The sequence below is a fragment of the Bufo gargarizans genome, chromosome 3 (assembly GCF_014858855.1).
Source record: "Bufo gargarizans isolate SCDJY-AF-19 chromosome 3, ASM1485885v1, whole genome shotgun sequence".
Classification (NCBI taxonomy): Eukaryota; Metazoa; Chordata; class Amphibia; order Anura; family Bufonidae; genus Bufo; species Bufo gargarizans.
In genome coordinates this window covers 90,468,372-90,490,135 of record NC_058082.1, presented here as the reverse complement: position 1 = coordinate 90,490,135, position 21,764 = coordinate 90,468,372, and the positions used below count along the sequence as shown (strand labels likewise).

General features: G+C 43.4%; 1 protein-coding gene across 1 annotated transcript in view; it reads right to left on the bottom strand.

Moving 5' to 3' along the window:
• Nucleotides 1-2,415: 2,415 nt before the first annotated feature.
• ARHGAP20 (Rho GTPase activating protein 20) overlaps nucleotides 2,416-21,764 on the bottom strand; it is a 121,535-nt gene continuing 102,186 nt past the window's right edge. Inside the window, exons 10-15 of the mRNA XM_044287347.1 lie at nucleotides 17,601-17,779; nucleotides 14,471-14,632; nucleotides 12,650-12,759; nucleotides 10,727-10,916; nucleotides 10,090-10,204; nucleotides 2,416-6,775 (exon numbers count right to left, since the gene is read on the bottom strand). Coding sequence (XP_044143282.1) covers nucleotides 4,944-6,775; nucleotides 10,090-10,204; nucleotides 10,727-10,916; nucleotides 12,650-12,759; nucleotides 14,471-14,632; nucleotides 17,601-17,779 — 2,588 coding nt within the window. The 3' untranslated portion in view covers nucleotides 2,416-4,943. The remainder of the gene's footprint in view (nucleotides 6,776-10,089; nucleotides 10,205-10,726; nucleotides 10,917-12,649; nucleotides 12,760-14,470; nucleotides 14,633-17,600; nucleotides 17,780-21,764) is intronic.

Below are 21,764 nucleotides of genomic sequence, written 5' to 3'. Positions count from 1 at the left end.
TCCTGGTAGTCATATGTTGTTGTTTTTTGGCTCTTTGTGTATGTAAGGTTGGCCACCCCTGCCGTAAAGAATCCCCTGTGTACAAACCTTCTTTCCTCCAGACGCAGAGGATGTCCCCTCGTCACAGTCACAGTCCTGGAGATAAATAGATGATGGGAGTGATCTCTGTACTGACCCCTGATATATTTATACATAGTAATTAGATCTCCCCTCTTTTTTCTAAACTGAATAACCCTAATGTTGATAATCTCTCAGGGTACTGTAGTTGCCCCATTCCAGTTATTACTTTAGTTGCCCTCCTCTGGACCCTCTCCAGCTCTGCTATGTCTGCCTTATTCATAGGAGCCCAGAACTGTACACAGTACTCCATGTGTGGTCTGACTAGTGATTTGTAAAATCTGCCTTATTCATAGGAGCCAGGCTATGAGCTGTGCGCTGCGATTGGCCAGCAGTGCAGCAAGGGACACGCCTCCTACAAAAAATCAGTCAGAGGGAGCGCAGACACCGGAGCCTATACCGGGCGAACGGAGCGGCGCCCAGACTTACTAGTAAGTGCAGGGGGACCCCTGGGCGCCGCTCTGCCCACAGATAGAGTTAGTTTTTAGTTTGTACCGTAGTGAAAGGTCCTCTTTAAGTGGTTTTCCCATTAACAACATTTATCACCAATCCACAGGATTGCTGGAGATCTGACTGCGGGGCCCCTGCTTTGTGGCTCACCCCTTTTTGGTAGACCTGAACATTTGCAGCGGGTCTTACAGACTAGTGATACATTTTTCGGCAGTGCAGGGGAAAGCTGAAGGAGCCATGGAAGGCTGTAATGACGCAGCCATTGACTGGTTAAAGGCTCATTCACATGACAGTACTTATGTGTCCGCATCTGTACTGCAATTTTGCACTCGCTCCATTCATTTCTATGGGAATTCTGGAGATAGCCATGTGCGACCGGCCACTCTGGTCTTTTCAGGGGAGCTGCAAGGGGTACGGGGCACCCGTTCTCGTGAATGGTGGGGGTCCCAGTGGCAGGACCTCCACCGACCTGATAGTTATCCCCTATCCTGTGGCTAGGGGATAACATTTACCTACCGGAATACCACTTTAATGGAGGAACCCTTTTAAAGGGTTACAGTTGAATTACATAATGGAAGAATCAGTTCAAGGCAATGATATGGGGTACTGGGAAAACTGAGGGGCACTAGTGGCAGCTAAAGAACATCTGTATAATTTGGTACATGTGTTTCAGTTTTCCACTAAAAAACCACATGCATTTATTTCCTTCAGGCTCCATCATCTACCGTCTCATGACTCATTGAAGATAATATATGGTGAACAGCAGAATAATAAGAATAAATGGGGCATAGATACTGCTAAATCAGGCATGCTCAACCTGCGGCACCCCAGCTGTTGTAAAACTACAACTCCCACAATGCCCTGCTGTAGGCTATTCAGGCATGCTGGGAGTTGTAGTTTTGCAACAGCTGGAGGGCCGCAGGTTGAGCATGCCTGTGCTAGATGAATCCTTGTGTCTCCAGTAGAAACATGTGCTGCTTGTTATACTCCCACCAGCTATAATGGAGGCTTTTCAACGTCTTCATGCCAAACAGACATTTAGTCCTTATTACTACATTATATACGGTAATTTCCTTACAAGAAACGCACATTTTCCTCCTGACCTTCTGCAATCACATGCAAGCCAGCCGTAACATTGACTGCGTGGCTCATTAAGTGGCACCTCTCCATATGACCATGCCGCTGCCGAAATTGTCTTACTGGGGTGGAGAGTTTCAAGGTTAGGCTTAGTTCTTTTACACTAGTGTTAGACTTGTCCGGCAGGCTGTTCTGGCAGGGGAACAGCCTGCCGGATCCGTACTAACGCTTGCACACGTGTGCCGGCGAGGGCGGACATTTGGCAGCACACCTGTGCAAGCGTTAGTAGGGATCCGGCAGGCTCTTCCCCTGCACGGCCAGTTGAGGTTCTTAAAATTACAACTGGATCGGAGAATCATGTTACCAGCTGAGTCCCGATCTGGTGCTCTGGCGGTGGCAGGGCAGCTGGAGATGTTCGCTTCCATTGCTTTGCGTGCCGGTAATAGTTTAGCTCTTTACTTGGGAGGTATGTGTGTGTGGTGGTCTATAATTATTACTGTATATATAGCACCAGCATAGTCTGCAGCGCTGTATAAGGACTGTCACCACTCACAGCAGCCCCTGTCCCCATTGGCGGTTAAATATTAACTTTTAAGTAAGTTTTATTATTACACGGCTAGGAGGAGGCTTCTATCTATCTATCATCACAGACCTTGGTGTCCTCCTAACACCAGCACCAGTCTGATACTGATATAGTGTGCTATGATGCCAGGTCATTCCCCTTCCTCTTTCACAGATAAAGAATACCTCTGTTTACCCAGCAGAAAGCTCTCTGCAGTCCTTTCCTGGCAGAGTATGATGTCTGTTACAATGGCTTTATTACTCCATACAATAGAATACATATATTATTCTTATCAGTGCCATAACAAACCGATGAACAAAACCATAGAAAGTTAGCAGCATCTTCCGCAAGTACAAAAATACACATCTTTTGATAATAGCAATAGTATGGAAATGACATCAGGACGATCTGTACAAACTCATGAAGCCGATGAGATTCTTACTTTAAATATAGGAGGACACGTAACATAAATTACACAAGCATAGAGCACACAATATTGCACAGTTAAAATCTAACACTAAGATGTAATAGCATAAACAGGTTAAATTCCATCTCCGGTATATCTTACCTCTAGGTTCTCACTAAAAATTAAGTGCACCCATCAGTAGGCCCCTTTATAGTATTTTGTCTGTAGGCATTTTGTCTTAAGTATACAGAGACCTTCAGGAAAGTGCGTATTTATCTGCCATGTGTATCTCACTGTGCGACTGCGGTAGAGCTCATGTTCTGCACATATTTTCATGCATTAGGTTATGGCACTTGGAGACGGTGTAATATTGCATTACTACAGTTGTAAACTGTGATAACCATGACGTGTATTATCTCCCTGAAATAGAACGTGGTTGGCCAAAGTGCTGATGTCCTTCTGTGAGTGGAAGTTCAGCTCCTCATATTCGGATGTTGTCTCCCTGCGCAACCTAGCAGCATGAGATATCATCCATATATACAATCTATCCTTCCCTTCACCATTTCCAAATATGACCATTTTAAAGGCCATGAACACCTTCGGGGCAATTTCCTTATGATTTAATTTTGCTCATTTTGGGCTAAAGATAATTTTTTCAATTGGTCTTTATTAAAAATCTTCAGCAGTTTTTGTGATACATGGGGTTAAAAACGAGTCTACTGTCCTTCCTGAGTTCGGTCAGCTGACAGCTCATGTGAAGTCTTATCTCTGATCTTCTGACCTCATGAGTCAGGAGATCAGAGATAATACTTCACAATAGCCATCATCTGACTGAACTCAGGAGCAACAGTCTGCTAATAGACTGATGTTTAATCCCATGTATCACAAAAACTGCAGAAAATTATACAGATTTTTAAGCCCATGTATCACAAAAACTGCAGAAAAGGTTTTAATGAAGACTGATAAAAAAATGATTTTTAGCTAAAATCAGTAAATGCAGTCATAAAAATTGCCCTGAAGATGTCCATACTCTTTACATTTCACCCAGGAAGATTATTCTTAAAAAGGGAATGTCCATCCTTATATTCTGTGCTGATTCATTTCATATATCTTTCTTACAGAGTTCAGTTTCTCTGATACAGAGCTTCAAATCCCAAGTATAGGCATAGATTTAAAGGTAATAATATGCTCACTCCCTTTAATTACCATAGGAGCTTCAGAGGCTATAGCATATTGTTATACATTGAACTCGATAATAACCTTGTATGCAGTGAGCATCCTGTCTCCCTCTAGTGGAGGCTGCAGGTAGCCAGCATGTTATATTTTACATCGATATGTATGCAATGGCTTTGAAGCTCTGTTTCAGGAATGCAATCTATGACCATTATAAAGACATATTAAAAAATGAATCAACACAAAATTTTGGGCCTAAAAACTATATAATAAGAGCATAATCATGGTTAGCAATTCCCTTTAACTTTTAGGGTAAAATGTTCTCCTTACAAACCTAATAATATACAGTATAAGGCCTGCAGACAGGGACACTTCCACTTAAAGGGGTTGTCCCATCTTACACATTGGGGGCATATCACTAGGATATGCCACCAATCTCAGATAGGTGTGGGTCCCAAAATGGGACCCCCAAACTCAGTGGAGAGCAGCTTTGTATGCACGGCCACGCTCCATTAATTTCTAGGAGACTGCTAAAAATAGCCGAGCACTGGTTTGGCTATCTCTGGCAGTTCAATAGAAGTGAACGGAGTGGTGGCCGCGCTTGCGCATTGCATTTTCCTTTCATTTCTATGGGACTCCCGAAAATAGCCAAGTGCGTAACTTTACTCAGCTATTTTCGGAACTCCCAGAGAAATGAAGGGAGAGCACACCAAACGCACATAGTGCACTTTCCTTCACTTTCAGGTCCCATTCTGGACATAAGTGTGGGTCCCACCTCTGGCAGTTCCATAGAAATTAATGGACGGCAGCAGTTCATGTGCGGCTGCTCTTCACTCACTTCGGGGGTTCTGTTTTGGGACCCACACCTAGGCATATTTTAGACAACCCCTTTAATTTCCATTCAGACAACACAATACATAACAAACCCATATGTACTTCATAATGAGTATCAATGAATGCTAGTGGAACACTTGTATGAACACTAAGAAAGTCAAATACTGTAAATTTCTCATAAAAAACACACTACACTCATACACATAAATTAGACTCGTCCATAGTCAAAATGGATTCATAATATATGAATAAAACCATTAGTTTGTATGCCAGATGCAGTTCAGGACCACTGAAGAAGGATAGTTGGGTTCTCCTAACCCAACCCTATACATAGGATTCCTCTGCGAAAAATCTTTGGTCAAGGTCTTCAAATTTCGGGTCACTACAAAATTTGGAGGGCCAATCTCTGCCACCCTTAGTAATGGGACTGTCACATTCTTGTGGATTTTTCATTTGTTTGTGAATGTCCGACTGGAAAAATAAGTCTCCAGTACTGGTGCTTAGCTTTGGAGACACACAAAAGTTTTTCTCCAAGTCGCAATTTGCAATCCTAATTCCAGTGTCCACATTAGAAGGTAGCACTTTATTCTTCTTAAAACTGGCCACGCGAATGCTGATATCCCTACTGAGTGAGGTTTTGGTGGTGTCATCCTTTGTGCAAGACGGGTTCTCTTCAGGCTGGTGGATTGAATGTTCACTAGAAGACTTCAGACTTGAATTGAGAAGCACAGGCTCCTCTAAGCTGCAAGAATTAGTAGATTTTCTACGGTTCCTCTGACTAAACAATGAAATATTATGACCGAGAAAAAATGTTTGTGGCAATTGTGTGCTTTCTTGGACGTGTGAAGATATTTCAATGTTGATGGAGACAGGAGATGGGAATATAAATGAGCTACAATCCAAACCGTTGTCACCATTCCCATTTTTATCAAGGACAACCTTATCTCTGCCATGTGGTAAGAGTTTCCGACTACTTACTTCTTCACCATGTTTAGAGGTTTGACTTTGAGGATCCTCCTCCTTGTATTCCTTAGGTCTATGTCCTGTTGGGAGGTACTTGGCTTCACACTCCAAATTTGGCACAGTTATGTGTTCCCTAAATAAGGAACATTCAGAAATTTCCTGTATATTTGCTGATAGTGCTTTTGTGGCATGGCTAGTATCATGCTTGTCTGTCTTTTTTGAGGACCAGATTTTTACAGCAGATCGGCTATTTTTTAACCATGCCATGGGTGGAGCGCTAAGCGAAATTTTATTGTTTGGAAACTCAGCTCCATCTTTTCCAGTAATATAAGCGGAGCCATTATAAGGCTGCTTGCCCTCTTCATCTAGTACAAATCCTGAAAAGGAATTTTCTCCAAGGAAATCTGGACTGAGTTCTACTTGTTTTTTGTGTTGCCGCAATGTGCAGTCCAAGGGTGAAGGCACTTCATTTGAGTTTAACACTGAATAGTCTGAGAACTGAGAAAAAGCACTGTCCAAGGAACTCAATGAAGATCCTGAAGGAGATGTCCCAGGAGAAGACAAGCTAGAACAACTAGTTCGAGAGCAAATATTTAGTCTCAAAGCATTGGGTGGCATGAGTCTATTGGAGGTTCCCTTCTTCTCCCCTGTCTGCTTTTTATTACCATTTTTACCAACGTCAATACCCAAAGTCAAACTGCGATTTATAAGTTTTTGGCCTTCAACTTGAAGATAGCGATGCTGCTTGAGATGATCATCAGCTGACTGAGAAAGAAGAGCATCACAACTTGAGTTGTTCTCATGCGGAGACTCATTAAGTTGACTGAACCTTGAAGCCAAAATTCCAATAGCTGGTTCCGAGCAACGTCTGTGCCGCCTCACATCGGTAGTAGAGGAGTATCCAGAAGTATTGGAACACAGGGAGTCCTCCTCAGACTGCTCATGTAACACTGATCGACGTTGAGACGTTGCTGACATCTTCAAAGGTTGTGCATGGGAGGAGTTATAGGCCCTGTTCTCTTCATTGTAGACGTGATCCAGATCACAATCACTTAGCGTCAAAACAGAATCTCTGCTTCTGTTGTCATGATTCCTCCTTGTAGGCAGACCACTGTACGAGGAATCTCCATCATCATTAAGTTCATTCTCCAGGCTATCGTAAGATGAGTCAATATGCTTGAAAGAACAAATATCTAAAGAAACAAGAACCAGAAAAACTTGGTGTTAGAACAGACTACCGTCACCTACAGCTCTTTATATATTCTATAAACATATTGTAATATGGGGGTCTTCAAATGAACATACAGTAAGGGCTGATGCTATGTAATTACCCCTATTCTAAATTTATAAGGGTAGATTAAAAATTCTATGTCCTACTCTATGTCCTCTTGACCTGGTTCTGTATACATAGCTGAAGCAGTGATGAGCCCGTATACTGAACATAACTGCTGCAGCCAATCACTGGCCTCAGCAGGCATGTGCCATATGCTGCTGAAACTAGTGATTGGCTGAAGCAGTCATATGCATAAATGGGCACATCACCACTACAGCCAAAAAGATGGCAGCACTAGAGCAGGGAAGTTTGAATTGATGAGTATGCATTTTTTTGCTATTTTGCTACCTTCCTGCCTTTCACCAATATATTTAGTTAACTCATTTAATTCCATGGATACCTATGGTCCAAATTGTTTATAATTGTATTTTACTCATTTCTCAATTGGTCTCATAACAATGTTCAGCTATTTCTGAGATACAAGGGTTAAAAAAATCAGTCTATTTGCTGACTGTCACTTCTGAGTTCGGTCAGCTTAAAGGAAACCTGTCACCAGGATTTTGCGCATAGAGCTGGGGACATAGGCTGCTAGATGGCCACTAGCACATCTGCAGTACCCAGGTCCCATAGCTCTTCCCAGTACAGGGAATGAACATGATGCCGACACTGCGCATGTGCTAGCTCGCGCATCGCGAGATTTCGGCGCTCCAGCTCTGTGACGTCAGCCAGCAAGGAGGAGATTCGGAGGACGCGGGGCGGTGCTGGGCTCCTTTCCGCTTGACTCGTCTCCGGCTACAGGACACATATCAAGTCATTTGCATATTAATCAAAACTGTTTTTTAACACAATAAAAGCGCAGAGAGCTATGGGACCTGGGTGCTGCAGATGTGCTAGTGGCCATCTAGCAGCCCATGTCCCCAGCTCTATGCGCAAAATCATGGTGACAGGTTCCCTTTAAGGCTCACATGAAGCCTTATCTCTGACATCCTGACCTCATAAACACTCATTATAGCTAAGCTCTTAACAAACTGTTAAGAACATGGCTCAAAATTAGTGTTTATGAAGTCAGGAGATCAGAGATAAAACTTCACATGAGCCATCAGCTGACAGCACTGAGAATTGATACTCTGCAAACAGACTGATTTTTAACCCTTGTATCTCAAAAACAACTGAACATTTTTAATGAAGACCAATTGAAAAAATGATTTTTAGCGCGAAATGAGTAAAATGCAATCATTTAAAAAAAAATGCCTTAAAGGTGTCCATAGCCTTTAAGGTTCTAGACTGCTTGTTGACGCTCCCCCATGAATGGAACTGAGCGGCAGTACCGTACCCAGTCTATGAACAGTGGCACTGTTTCTGTAAACAAGCAGATATGTTTTTCTTAACATGTAACCCCTTAATACTTGATGTATAGAAGACTAGATGGAGTTAGAGATCATGGCCCGTCTTTCAGGATGGAGGGCAGGCAGCAGAAAGATTCTGATATCCACCCATTCATAGAAAGCCTTCAGTTTCTGCTAATGGCACCAATCAAAAAGAGAGGGGCTGTAATTTTCAGCTAGGATGCTGTGTGCTTGCTGGAACCTGTAGTGCTTTTACTACCAAGTATGTGGCTGCCTCCTTGATAGGGAGTGACTGCTCTGGAGCTCTGTAATTGAGCAGCCATTACTTACTCCCAATTATACTATACATAGGTCTAAGGGAGTAATATACGGTATAATCATGTGGTTCACCGGCAACGTGGAGCTTTAATTTAGAAGAATAAGAGCCCATCACATCAGTGAGCTGTTCCCAAGCAAGACATATCATGACAGGTATAATGTAAGCTCCAACCCTTGAGCGCTAGGTCTAGCACCCCCTATGTTTTGTACTGGTGAACTCCCCGGGTTAAGAGTCCAACCTTTCCTCTAGTGCAAAACAACACAGGCTATTTTGGAATATTCAGCACAGTGTGTTGGGCGTTGTCGCGCAGTCACATTTTTTTCCATGACAGACGACACTTGCGCATTTATATAATTAGGATCTTAATCTTGTTTTTGGTGTTTATTGGCTTGTAGCTATTTTTTTTTTCAGAATTTTTTTTCTTTTTTGGGGATTGGTGCATATAATAGTTAAAGGAACACTCCAGACAAAACTGATACTGTATACTGTCCTATACCTAGAGGGGGCATGCGAAGAGAAGAGTCATGCACCACCCCCTCAGGTCCTGAGATTTTACGTTATAATGTATCAATTATACATATAAAAACTGGCATAAATTTTGGGACCCCATGGCCCCTTTGCTCTCATGATTGATAGGAATCCAAGTGACCAGACCCCCCCAGTGATCACACATTGATGGCTGTCCTATCCTAGGCTGTATGTCTAAGCTCTTACATTTTATTTCCTCCTTCTACTAGGGCTAGACTAAAATAGCGCTGTTTCTAGAAGAAAGCAGCTTTTTATTTATTTTTAAACCCTGGACAACCCTTTTAAAGAGGACCTGTCTCCTCTCCCGACATGTCTGTTTTAGTAAATACTTGCCCTTACTTTGAAATAACTCTCAGAACTATGCCTTGGCCCGTTCCTTTTTTTATTCCCCCTGATAATACCGAATTGGATACTGGGCATTACCATTTTCCCTGTTCAATTAGGTATATTTTTACCCATTTTGATACTGACAGTCTCAAACACATCAGGAGAGCTCACATGCCTTCTTTAAGATTCCTTGGTCATAAAGAATGAGCACCACCCTCTGGAATAAGAAAACCTGATAAACTTTATGATTGTTCCATATAAATCCTTCATTGGCTCTTCCACTGCCTACCATTCTGTTGGGCTGCCGATTGACCGTCTGACTCTGGTATTTGGGCTTTTCCACTGACATGTCGACCAAACCCGAACCAGTTGACAGATCAGAGAAAGAGCCCACATGCCAGTCAAATGAGCAAAGCCCAGATTGTGGAATCGGCCACACAGCAGAATGGTAGTGAAACAATCTTTCTTCTGCAGGTTGTCTGCAAGCTAGAATTTAGCCAAAACCCTTGAGAACCCATTTAGTATTGACCTGTGCTTGTTTTAGGCTTGATAACTTTTGAGCGTTGGCTCGCGGGAGAAGACTTAGTGTGGCGCACAAAGAAGGAGAAAGCAGCCGTTCCAGGAGAATTGGCAAATTGCCACGTATGGCTTATTTACCCCCCCAAAAAATTGTGGGTTTTATCATTTGTGATTATTCATAGGAAAGTTCCTTACCTGAACTATCCTCTCTGTTATCATCCTTCGGTGACAAGTTGGCATATAGCAATGAAATATCATCTCCGAAAACCAAGCAATAATTCTCTATCAGGAACTGCACGAGAACCGACACCTGGAGAGAAGGATGAAACACATTTAGAACTGATTGCATCCAACCAAAAAAATCTGTTTGCAGGGTGTACCTATAGTGGGTACAGGCAGCTTAGGGGGCCCCCAACTTCCACTTATACAAGCCCCTCCCCTATCATGGGCTGCTTTGCAGGATTGTCTTGCCAAAATCGGGACTCTTGGCAAGATTTTGTATTGGGGACCTGTGTCTCTTTTTCATGTCTGTTACTGGGAAAGATAAGTTCCTCTCAGTTTGTCCAGATCTCAAATGGTAGATCTGCAGATTGATGTAAAAAATAGTTGCAGGGGATTTGTTGTTACAGAACAGTGGCTGCTCAGGAGTCTCGGAGAGTTGGATTAGGAACCCTGTGGTAGATGTTATGACGGCCAACATTCCCAGCAAGAATTAAGAAATGGCTGAACAGAAACTTGAACTTAGAAGTAGAAGGAACTCAAGGACATTTCTAATGTTTTTTTCTGTATAACATTTTTAATGTTTTTTTCTGTATAAGAAGACATTTGTTACCTTTCTTGTGAATTCACCCTCAGCCTCTGGGCTGGAAGGGTTGGGCATCCAAAGAAGACTAGGAGAGATGCATACAGCGAGATTGAAGGCTGTCATTTGGTTGTTCTCAGAACGCTGCTCAATGCAACGTAAGACTCCAAACACATAGCGCAGAAGTGTGACGTTCGTCTGCGGGAGCTTCTCTAGTAGTCTGTAATTCCAAAAAGAGCACATCAGATTTACATATTATTTTTTTCAAATTCTTAACTTCTTTTACATAATAACCACATTTAAAACAAACCTTTGGTTTTTGGGTCACTACTTTGCCTGTCAGTGAAAAATAAAAATGTTATGTCTTTCAGCCTTGTAGGCTATGGCTGATATGGAGCCTTATAGCCTTACATAAATGACTGCCATGGAAACTCACTGGTAGTGCACAACTGTATTACATGGAGGAGGAGGAAGATGAGCTGGACTAATGTGTATTGTCTCAAATCTATGGACACCTTCAGGGCAATTTGTTTTATGATTGCATTTTACTTCTTTTGGGCTAAAAATCATTTTTTTCATTTGGTCTTTATTAAAAAATATTCAGCCGTGTCTAAGACACAAGGTTTAAAAATCAGTCTGTTTGCAAGCTGTCATAGTCTGTTTTCTTTGAATTGGCATCTGACGGCTCATGTGTAGCTCTTTATAGCTCAATTATAATCAAATTTATAAGCATATGGCTTAAAGAAGCACTCCCACAATGTTTTTATTCTCTGACCTATTAGAAAGGTACACCATGTAAACTGTAGTGAAAGTAATCTTAATAGAGACTGTATTTGTTATAACCTCCCTTCTGATCCTCAGCTGTGTCATGTTACCAATACTCTGACTCTCCCAATAAAACAGCATCTTATGTGTAGACAGGAAGACAGCTTCTCTATCTATTCCTATGAGAGCCTCAATGTTGGTCGGAATAAGTAGAGAAACTGACTTCCTGTTCTGTGTCAGCTGGAGAACCAGAGTGTTGGTCACATGACACAGCTAAGGATCAGAAGGGAGGTTATAGCTCACAAATACAGTCACCGATAAGATTACCTTCACTACAATTTACATACCTTTCTAATAGCCAGATAATTTGAGGAGTGCTTCTTTAAAGAGGACCTTTCATGGTTTTGTATTAATGGAGATAAATACCTTAACTTGATGCTGCCATCCCTGCCTGATTTTATAAAATATCGCACCTGCACCCCGCTGTGCCCCCCCCCCCCCTTCCCGCAGTTTTCACGCTCAGTATGCTAATACTGAGCATTGGTACAGGGAGGAGAAGACGCCAGGGTTTCTCAATGGGCGTCTCCTTCTACCTGGCTGTGCTGCGATCCAATCACAGCGAGGAGTAAAATGCAATCATAAATAAAAATCTCCTTTCAAGATGCAGCCCCTGGGGTAGTGAGCTGATCATATTAAGTCCTGCTCCTGGAACCCCTGGCAAACAGCCGATTTTGTTAGGGGAAGTCATGGCCAGCCAGGCAGCCTCTCTATGACGTCCATATGTCCTATAATGGACGAGTTGTTTTCATTAGACAATCCCTTTAATTGGATCTCAGAGGTGGCCAAACATGCCATCCGTGCGAATTAAGGAAACCTCACACTTGTAAGTTTCCATGAATGTAAATCATTGTAAACGGAGACTGACTGTGATCCCACTTGGAAATGGTGAAGATCCTTCCCAGCTGCCGGACTCCACCGAATGACTTATGACATGTCAGTTTGACAAACATGTTCCAAGAAAAGCCCTTTTTTTATTGGCTTGACAAACTATGCTAAATATCTTCATATCAGCATTTACGATGGAGAAGTGTGTGGTCAAGAGCAGCCAGGAGAATTTCACATCTCGCTGAAGGACTGCTTTATTGCCACGTGAAATATGTAAACGCAGTGAAATAGGTAAATACTCACTTCTTCACAGCTTTTATTTTCTCCGTTTGACTTCCTTGATTCAGCACAGAAACCCATTTGTCACAGAGTTTAGATGAAAAGACACTGCCGGGAATATTACGAAGGAAATCCTAAGAGGGGGAGAATTTATAATAAAACAGCGGATACCAGAAAGTGTGGAAAGACGTCAACACCTAGACTGCAAACTTGTCTTGTGGGTAAATGGAATCTATCTATCTATCTGTCTATCTATCTTCTATCTATCATATTTTTCGCCTTATAAGATGCACCGGCCCATAAGAGGTTTTAGAGGAGGACAATAAATATTTTTCATTAGACCTCAGATCAGACCAGCAATCAGACCCCCAATGTTAACCAGATCTCAGCTCACAGCCGCAATCAGACCCCCCAATGTTAATAAGACCCCCAATCAGACCTCAGCTAATAGCCCCAATATAAATAAGACCCCCCATTCAGACCTTAGATCAGCCCCCAGCCATCAGCCATATATCAGTCCCCAGCCTCCAGTCATATATCAGCCCCCAGCCATCTATCAGACTCCAGCTAAATATCAGCAAACAGTCAGCCCCAAGCTATCAGCCTCATGTCAGCCCCCAGCCTCAGAGCAAATAAAATAAATCAACTTACCTCTCATGTCACAGCGTCCTCACGCTGTGTACAGCCCCAGCACAGCCGACAGCTGAGGACCAGGAAGCGGTGAGTACAGAGCCTTCACCGGTTCCCGGTCCTCCGGTACTAATGAGCGCTTCCATAATGGAAGCGCTCATTAGTATTTGCCCTATAGGACAGAGGGACATTTTCCCCCAACTTTGGGGGGGGGGGGGAAAATGCGTCTTAGGCCTCATGCACACGACCGTGGTGTGTTTTGCGGTCCGCAAAACACGGATGGCATCCGTGCGCGTTCCGCAATTTGCGGAATGGCACGGACAGCCTTTAATATAAATGCCTATTCTTGTCCGCAAAGCGGGGTCACGGAACGGAGCAACGGAGTGCTGTCCGCATCTTTTGCGGCCCCATTGAAGTGAATGGGTCCGCATCCGAGCCGCCGGCCTTGTGCATGAGGCCTTATGGGGGCGAAAAATAGTCTCTATCATCTATATACTATCTATCTACCTACTTATCATCTATCTATATATTATATCTATTGTGGGGATTCGCTCTAGTAGACAGGGTGTGCGGACGCAGTAGAGGCAAATTACCATTTTTTAAATCAAACTTCCGTGTTTCTTCACACATAAAGCAAAAACAAAACGTCACTTTGCAGTCTTGATGTTAGTTCACACACAATGAAAAGTCCACATAGCAAAAATCACCTTGTTGGCAGTTCTGCCTCCAGCAGTCCATAGCAGGCTTTTTAGGGGGCCCGTTTCCCTTACAGACGGGTCTCAGCCCTCTAGCACGGCACAAGCCTCAGATCCCAGCAACACACACCTCCTGAGCTCCACCTGTCAGACTGAGGTAATCCTCCTCACCTGGCAGTGCTGGCTGGTTTTTAGGCCTGGCAAAACCCGGCCTGGAACATGGGGAGTAGTCACCCACCCAGCACTTTGACTACTCCCAGTAAGAGCCGTCCCGGATCAGCTATACAGCCATACTAAGTATTAAGGTGTCAAACAGCAACTGCTGCTGACACATAAAAACCGGCTATTACTCCACGGAGGCCAGGAACCTCGGTGACACGTACCTATCATCCACTGATGATTCCTTGTACCTTCTTACACTATCTATCTCTGTTTCTGCACTAGTATATATGTCCATTCTCACCCATCTCTTTACATGTATAGCTATAATATTATGGTATCCTCTCAAAGTCACACGTACCTTAAACACAGATGCTGTGACAAAAATAGATTCACAAGCAAAATCAACATGAAATCCAGAGTTGAGCCTTTCTTTCATCTCCTTGCAGGATTTCGCATTAGCAGAACGTCTAAAGATGCCTCTTGTGAATGGTCCATCTTGGCAAAGGACAGATAACATATCCTGAAGATAATGAGAACGATTTACATGCAGAATACAAGCAAGAATGTCAGGCAGCTGCTGCCAAGGCCAATAAGATAATGGGTTGCATCAAAAGGGGCATAGATGCCCGTGATGAGAACATAGTCCTACCACTTTACAAATCACTGGTCAGACCACACATGGAGTACTGTGTACAGTTCTGGGCTCCTGCGAACAAAGCAGACATAGCAGAGCTGGAGAGGGTTCAGAGGAGGGCAACTAAAGTGATAACTGGAATGGGTGGACTACAGTACCCTGAAAGATTATCAACGACTGAGGGGAGATCTAATTACTATGTATAAATATATCAGGGGTCAGTACAGAGATCTCTCCCATCATCTATTTATCCCCAGGACTGTGACTGTGACGAGGGGACATCCTCTGCGTCTGGAGGAAAGAAGGTTTGTACACAAACATAGAAGAGGATTCTTTACGGTAAGAGCAGTGAGACTATGGAACTCTCTGCCTGAGGAGGTGGTGATGGTGAGTACAATAAGGGAATTCAAGAGGAGCCTGGATGTATTTCTGGAGTGTAATAATATTACAGGCTATAGCTACTAGAGAGAGATCGTTGATCCAGGGAGTTATTCTGATTGCCTGATTGGAGTCGGGAGGGAATTTTTTCCCCAAAACTGAGGAAAATTGGCTTCTACCTCCCTTTTTTTTTTTGCTTTCCTCTGGATCAACTTGCAGGATAACAGGCCGAACTGGATGGACAGATGTATTTTTTCGGCCTTATGTACTATGTTACTAAGAATTCTCAAGACTTAAAAAAATATATATTTACCCTAAAATTTCCCCAGTATAACAAGATATGCATCAAGGTTAACCTGCACAGGGGAGGGCAGTGTCCTCTTCTGTAGCTATAAAAATTTCTACCATTCACATAGCAATGGTGTAACTACAGCCAAAAGGGCTCCCATGGTACCAAGAGGGTGAGGGGGCTCAATCAGGTGGGGAAACCACTATGCAAGAAAAGTTGCCCCAGCCACAACACTGAATAACATAATTCTGTCTGCTTGCAGTCACCACTAGGGGAAGCTCCTCACATATAGATTTATACAATTACCATTGAGTTCAGTGGAGATGAAGAAATTTTATGTAGTGAGCTCCTCCTAGTGGTCACTGCAGGCAGACAAAATGTTGTCATTAAAGGGACTCTTGTCATCTTTGGTTTCAGAGTAAGAATACTGCAATGTAAGGTAGGTACCCTGAAACGGAACCCTACCTGTGTTGTAAAATAGGTTATCTAATCCTGATAATTGCTTCTTTTTATTTTTTATACAACAAAGGTTTTCAGTGCATCATGGGTCAGGCTGATCTGTTTGGTGCACCATCACTCCTCCAGTAATACCACCTCCCCCTTTAGTTTGATTCAAGGCTGGTAGAGATGGCATTTGATTTGGCAGCTGCAGTATTTTGTGCTGCGCTGTGGTATTTGGTTCTGCAGGGGTGGTATTTTGCTCTGCACTATGGTATTGCTGGCTCCGCCTACTTTTGTTGTCCCTGCCTACATGTGTTGGCCATGCTTTCTCTTAATTTGGACCCGCCTACAAAATGGAGCCACTTTTAGGTTTTTTTCCAGGGCCACTTCCCAGTTCCCAGTCCGTTCCTTTTTGTTGCCACCCAGCTTTACCCAAAACTGACCTAACCTTGAAGCAGCTGTAAAGCATTCATAAGATCTTGGCAGAGGAGGACGGGAATTTTTTTTTTTTATTGGGGATGTTCTCCTTTAATAATGTTCTTACCATGTACTGGAGAGCAGAATCAGGATCTCTATTTGGATCTTGAATTACCATTAGTAAAGGTTGAGGCTGTACGTGCTCGGCAGTCAGATATACAGTGCTATACAGTGCCGCGGTTTGGCGTTATATTTAAGGTGATGCTTACATTGTCACGTACAGTCAGCGCATTCATACATCATATGACACGAATGTTCACAACACGCAGTGTATAAATCAAAGAATTTTCTGTCTACTTTGTGCCAGTTTCTTAAAGCCACGCTTACGTTTAACAGCTACACTTTTCCAGACACGTACAGCTCTGCAGAAAATGACCGTAAATGAAGATGAATTTCTTATTTTAAAGCCTCTTTGTTTAAATGTTACGGCCGGATCTGTTCTCCTTGTGTCGTATTATAATTTGTCTTCAGTGGCTAGTAAGGAATAAAACATGTGTCATGTAGACCATGATCTACTGCAGCCCCCAGTCCCGGGAGGCCCATAGGCATTTGCCAAGTCATTGGTTAACTTCTAATGGACTTAAAGGCCTTATGTATCAAGACTGTACCATGGAATAAAGTTTTTCCCATTGCAACCAATGCAAGTTCACTTTACATTTTTCCTTTAATCCTGCATCTTTGAAGCCTGATATTCCCCATATTATTCATTATTTTGGAGTATCGTACAACAAAAGTGTATTTTTCATCAGATTTAACTGATATGCTGTTCTCGCACATATGACCACAGAGGCCACTGACTGGCTGCAGTGGTCTTGTCATCAAGAATGGGTCCAATCACCTACGGCATCCATGGCACTGGTATGGAGGGCATTTAAAAAATAATAATTTTCGAACACATTACTGTCTGCCACAGTTTTTTTTTATTATACTGGACAACCCCTTTAATCTCTGCCCCCTGGACCACCCAGGAATGCCCCTTAAAATGACATAGAAGGCCCATAAAAGGTCTCTTTGGACCAGGCCTAGGGATAGGGATTGTCTTGGCAAAATTATAGGTAGGCAAGAGGCACCACTTGTGCAGCCCCTAAGGTGACCCTGATGTTTGTTGCATGTGGTGAAATATGGCTACCCGCATACATACAGTAGGCGCAGTATGATTTATACGGCAGCTGCAGGTACAGTAAAGACGCATGCTCAATCACTCATATAGCTAACGCGTTTCCAGGTTATGGCGCGCTTTAAAGAAAAGGTTTCGGAAATTGCACTCACCATGACAGCTTTAGGCAGGTTGTCATTCTCACATATGGCAGGCAACGAAAGTCCAAAGAGCTTTCCAGGAGCTGAAGAGGTTGGAGAAAGAGGGATGTTATCCAGCTGAGAGTTTGAACCGCGCCAGAAGGTCCAGTTTATGATGGAGCGTTTCCTCTTAAATGGCTTTTGGCTCGGATCTGGAGGAAAAAGCAAGAAGATTTAATGGAAGCGCTATACTGCGGCCATGACTTTTTGATGATGATTTTGGTTCCTGGGCAATGACCACATTTGTATATAAAGGAACAATCCCGCCCGTTGTTTGTTTTGTCCAGGAATCTTCTGCACCAGTAATCAGGACAGGACGCATTCCAGAAACTGACCACAACTGTGTACAACATCATGGAGGGCTTTGTAGCATAACAGATCGGATTTCACAATTCTGATAGATGACATGACTGTAGAGATAGGGATTGACACGCTGGGATCAGATGATACATGATTTAACTAGTTCACGCGTTTTACCTCCTGGATGTCCCCAGTATGATAGGAACATATGGTAGAGTGTTCTGTTTTTATCCCCTTTACAGTTAGTAGAGATAATACTAGGACTGGCAACACTCCAATAGCTAGATACGGTACATTTCTGTTACTTTAAATTCCCAACGCGTTTTAGAGCAAAACTGTGTCTATTTGATGCATTGTTTCTCTTTAGTTTTTTTTTCTTCAGCAAAAACATGGAGTTAATGTAAAAGATCAACTTTTTCTTTCAGGGTCTACTATAGGCTTGAAAATGTTATCAAAACTACAACTAGGTAAACAGTAGCTGGGGCACAGTGTTACTAATACACCTGGTTGCCGAATGTCCTACTAGGGTAATATGGACATCACAGAGGGAGGTCCCCATACCGTTTGGAATAATAATGATTTACAGGATAAAGACAATTACAAACTTTATATATATATATATATTATATATATATATACCTTTCTATTCAGATACTTAAAGGGGTTGTCCGAATTTAAGTGTAAGCATTTTATCAACATAATAAAAATGATACCGGCCTCAGTGGTGACCCAGATATTTGTTGCATGTGGTGAAATATGGTCACCTGCATTAATATAGGGACAGTATAATTTATATGGCAGCTGCATGTACAGTAAACAAGCATGGTTATCCGATCCCTATAATGACCCCCAGAAAGCTTTGGCCCCTCCTCATACTTACCTGCTCCCAGGCACCCGCGTCCCTCCGGATCACTGCACGGCCGCCACTACATCTCCCAGTCGCACGGATCAAATCATCCGGTGACGGTGGGAGCAGCCAATAGCAGGCCACGACGTTGACCAGCCTCTCTAGTGTCCCCCACGATGGGGAGATGCAGCGGTGGCCGTGCAGGGATCTGAAAGGGATGCGGGTGTCGGGGAGGAGGTAAGTATGCTCTAGAGGGCATTCCGGGGGTCATTATAGGGATTGGATAACCCCTTTAATTACTTATAAAGCTAACGTGTTTTTGACTGCAGCAATGATATCCCATATACTTTATGTGACCACTGCAGCCAATCTGTGGCCTCAGTGGTATGCGGCACAGCACAACAAAGGACAATGATTAGCTTTAAACTAAAGCATTACACTAGAAAAAAACAAAACATTGCACTAGAAGGCATTACTATTCACAGTTCACAGCATATATATCTGGCTGGTGTTCCTTGCAATAGGGAGTGCCCCGGAGGATTTAGTGTTGTCTTCCCTATCACTGTACGCCGGCCCAGGGAGGCCCTGCTAACGTAAGTAAATTAACTACTACACCCATCGGCCCACCATAGCCTCACGTGTTGCCCCTGTGGCCTGGTATGTTGCAACTCCGTGATTGTGGACCCATTCAAGTGTATGCGGACCTACCATATGCGGGCTGCAATACGGCCACGGGCACACTTCGGCGATGAGCATGAGGCCTTAGAGGTGAGTTAGGGACACCTCTGTATAGTTAGTGCCTAGCCGGGCAAGCGTTTATTGTTTTGTGTTGATGTAACACGTTGTGATGTGAAGCTGCGACTTCATGGTGCCGAGTGACGCCGAACTTGGAAGTGTGATGGGCTGTGTAACAAATAAAGCACTGTTTGAGCTTGAAAACCCCCTGTTTGATGAGAAGTCTGTCATTGCTGACCCCTGAGAGAGAGAGTGATCCCTTACAGTATATGTTAAATGTGGGACAGAAACGTGATGTGAACAGCTCCCTAGCTCAACTGAAGTGAATGGGACTGAGCTGTAATATCACACACAACCAGTACACAGGTGTGGCGCTGTTTTTAAAAGAAAACCCTGCACACGCCCTTTAAATGTCAGAAAAAAACGCCCTTTAACCACATAACTGTATGCCTTCATCTTACTGTCAGCAGCATGTCTAGTTTACCAAAACGGACCATAAAACTAACGCCGCTGACATGTGAATGCCTTCCCCTGTGAGAGCACTCAGCCAGCGTATTTGTGTAAAGAAATCATCGCTCTCCTGGATCTAGCAAAACAGCCCCACCAAAGAAATGCTGGCCCCGAACGGCCCAGTGTATTGTTACAGCCAGGCCTTACGCGGGGAGGAAAATACTACCCGATTTCGTTAACCCCCTCTCACAGCCAAGGGCTTTCAAGCAGCTTACTTCCACTCACAGAACCTTCTCAGGTTGCACATTCCCGTTTTCGATGTCGGTGCCGAAGCCATATGTAACTGATAAAGTATTAGGGTCCTGGGTGTGACCGTTCCGATATGACTTATAACAATGGCCGCCTGTCTCTTTATACTTTTATTATTCTATATATTTCGGGCCGGGATCTGCTCGTTCCCTCCTGGGACTGGGCGGAAAGACTGAGCTGAAAACTTTGACTTATAAAAATATTTCTGGACGTAACCCTTCAGTAACCCTGAAGGAGCGCAAAATGCGTGATCCTCAAGGTCTGGCAATGGACGCATGCCAGACTAGTAGGTGATTTCCTGGCAGTCCATTAGGACGCCTTCACATGTGGCGGAAAAATCTGCATTGAAATCCGCATGTGTGTCTTTAGGTTCATGCGGATTTAGGAGAACTTCTTTTTTTGCTTATTTCATTATGGATTATGATTTACAGTTGAAACCTATGGAGAAATCGGGGTTCGCAAAATCCGCAATACATTGGGGGTCATGTCCTAAAGGTCTACTAGCTTTTTTGGCGTAGAAAAGACGCGTATGTTGTCGTAAATGACGCGCTATTCCTTTTCCAAAAAGTGGGCAGGGTGTGGACCGGAGGAGGCGCATTTACCAACATGTGCTCCAGAAAACTTTGAGGCTAATTCACACAAACGTATTTTACTTCCGTGTCCGTTCAGTTTTTATTTATATTTTTTTGCGGACCCTTTGCGTAACCATTCATTTCAATGGGTCCGCAAAAAAAATAGAAGTTACTCCATGTGCATTCAGTTTCTGTATGTCCGTATTTCCTTTACGCAATAAAATAGAACATGTCCTATTATTGTCTGCATAACGGACAAGGATAGGACGGTTCTATTAGGGGCGAGCTGTTCCGTTCCCCAAAATACTGAATGCACACGGACATCATCCGTATTTTTTGGGGATCCGTTTTTTGCGGACCTCGAAATACATACGGTCGTGTGCATGAGCCCTTACACAAGAAATCAGCTTCTGGCTGAAGTAGATGTCGGAAAGCAGAAGATACGTCAAATTTACTAAGAGGCGCGCACCTCATGATAAATAGGATAGGTGATCAATGTCAGATCTATAGGGGTCCGACACCCGGGACCCCCGCCGATCAGCTGTTGGCTGCTCCATGAGCACTGCGGTCTCTTCCTAGGCCATGTGACATCACCGTACATCGGTCACATAGCCCACGGATACTGGCTGTGTATGTTCCGCATTTTAAGAACGGAACGTCCTGGATTCTATAGAACTGTCCTATCCATGTCTGAAAAACGGCTGGGCTGCAGAATGGACATACAGATGTGAGTGTGCTGTCCGCATGTTTTGTGGCCCTACTGAAGTGAATGGGTCTGCATCCGACCCACAAAAAATGCAGATTGAAAGCCGACCAAAAATACGTTTGTGTGCATGAGCCCTTACCTGATATGTGCAGGGGCCCGAAATGATGCTTTTAAGCCTCATTCACACGTCCGTGTCTGTGCCTAAATGAGAAGGTGAT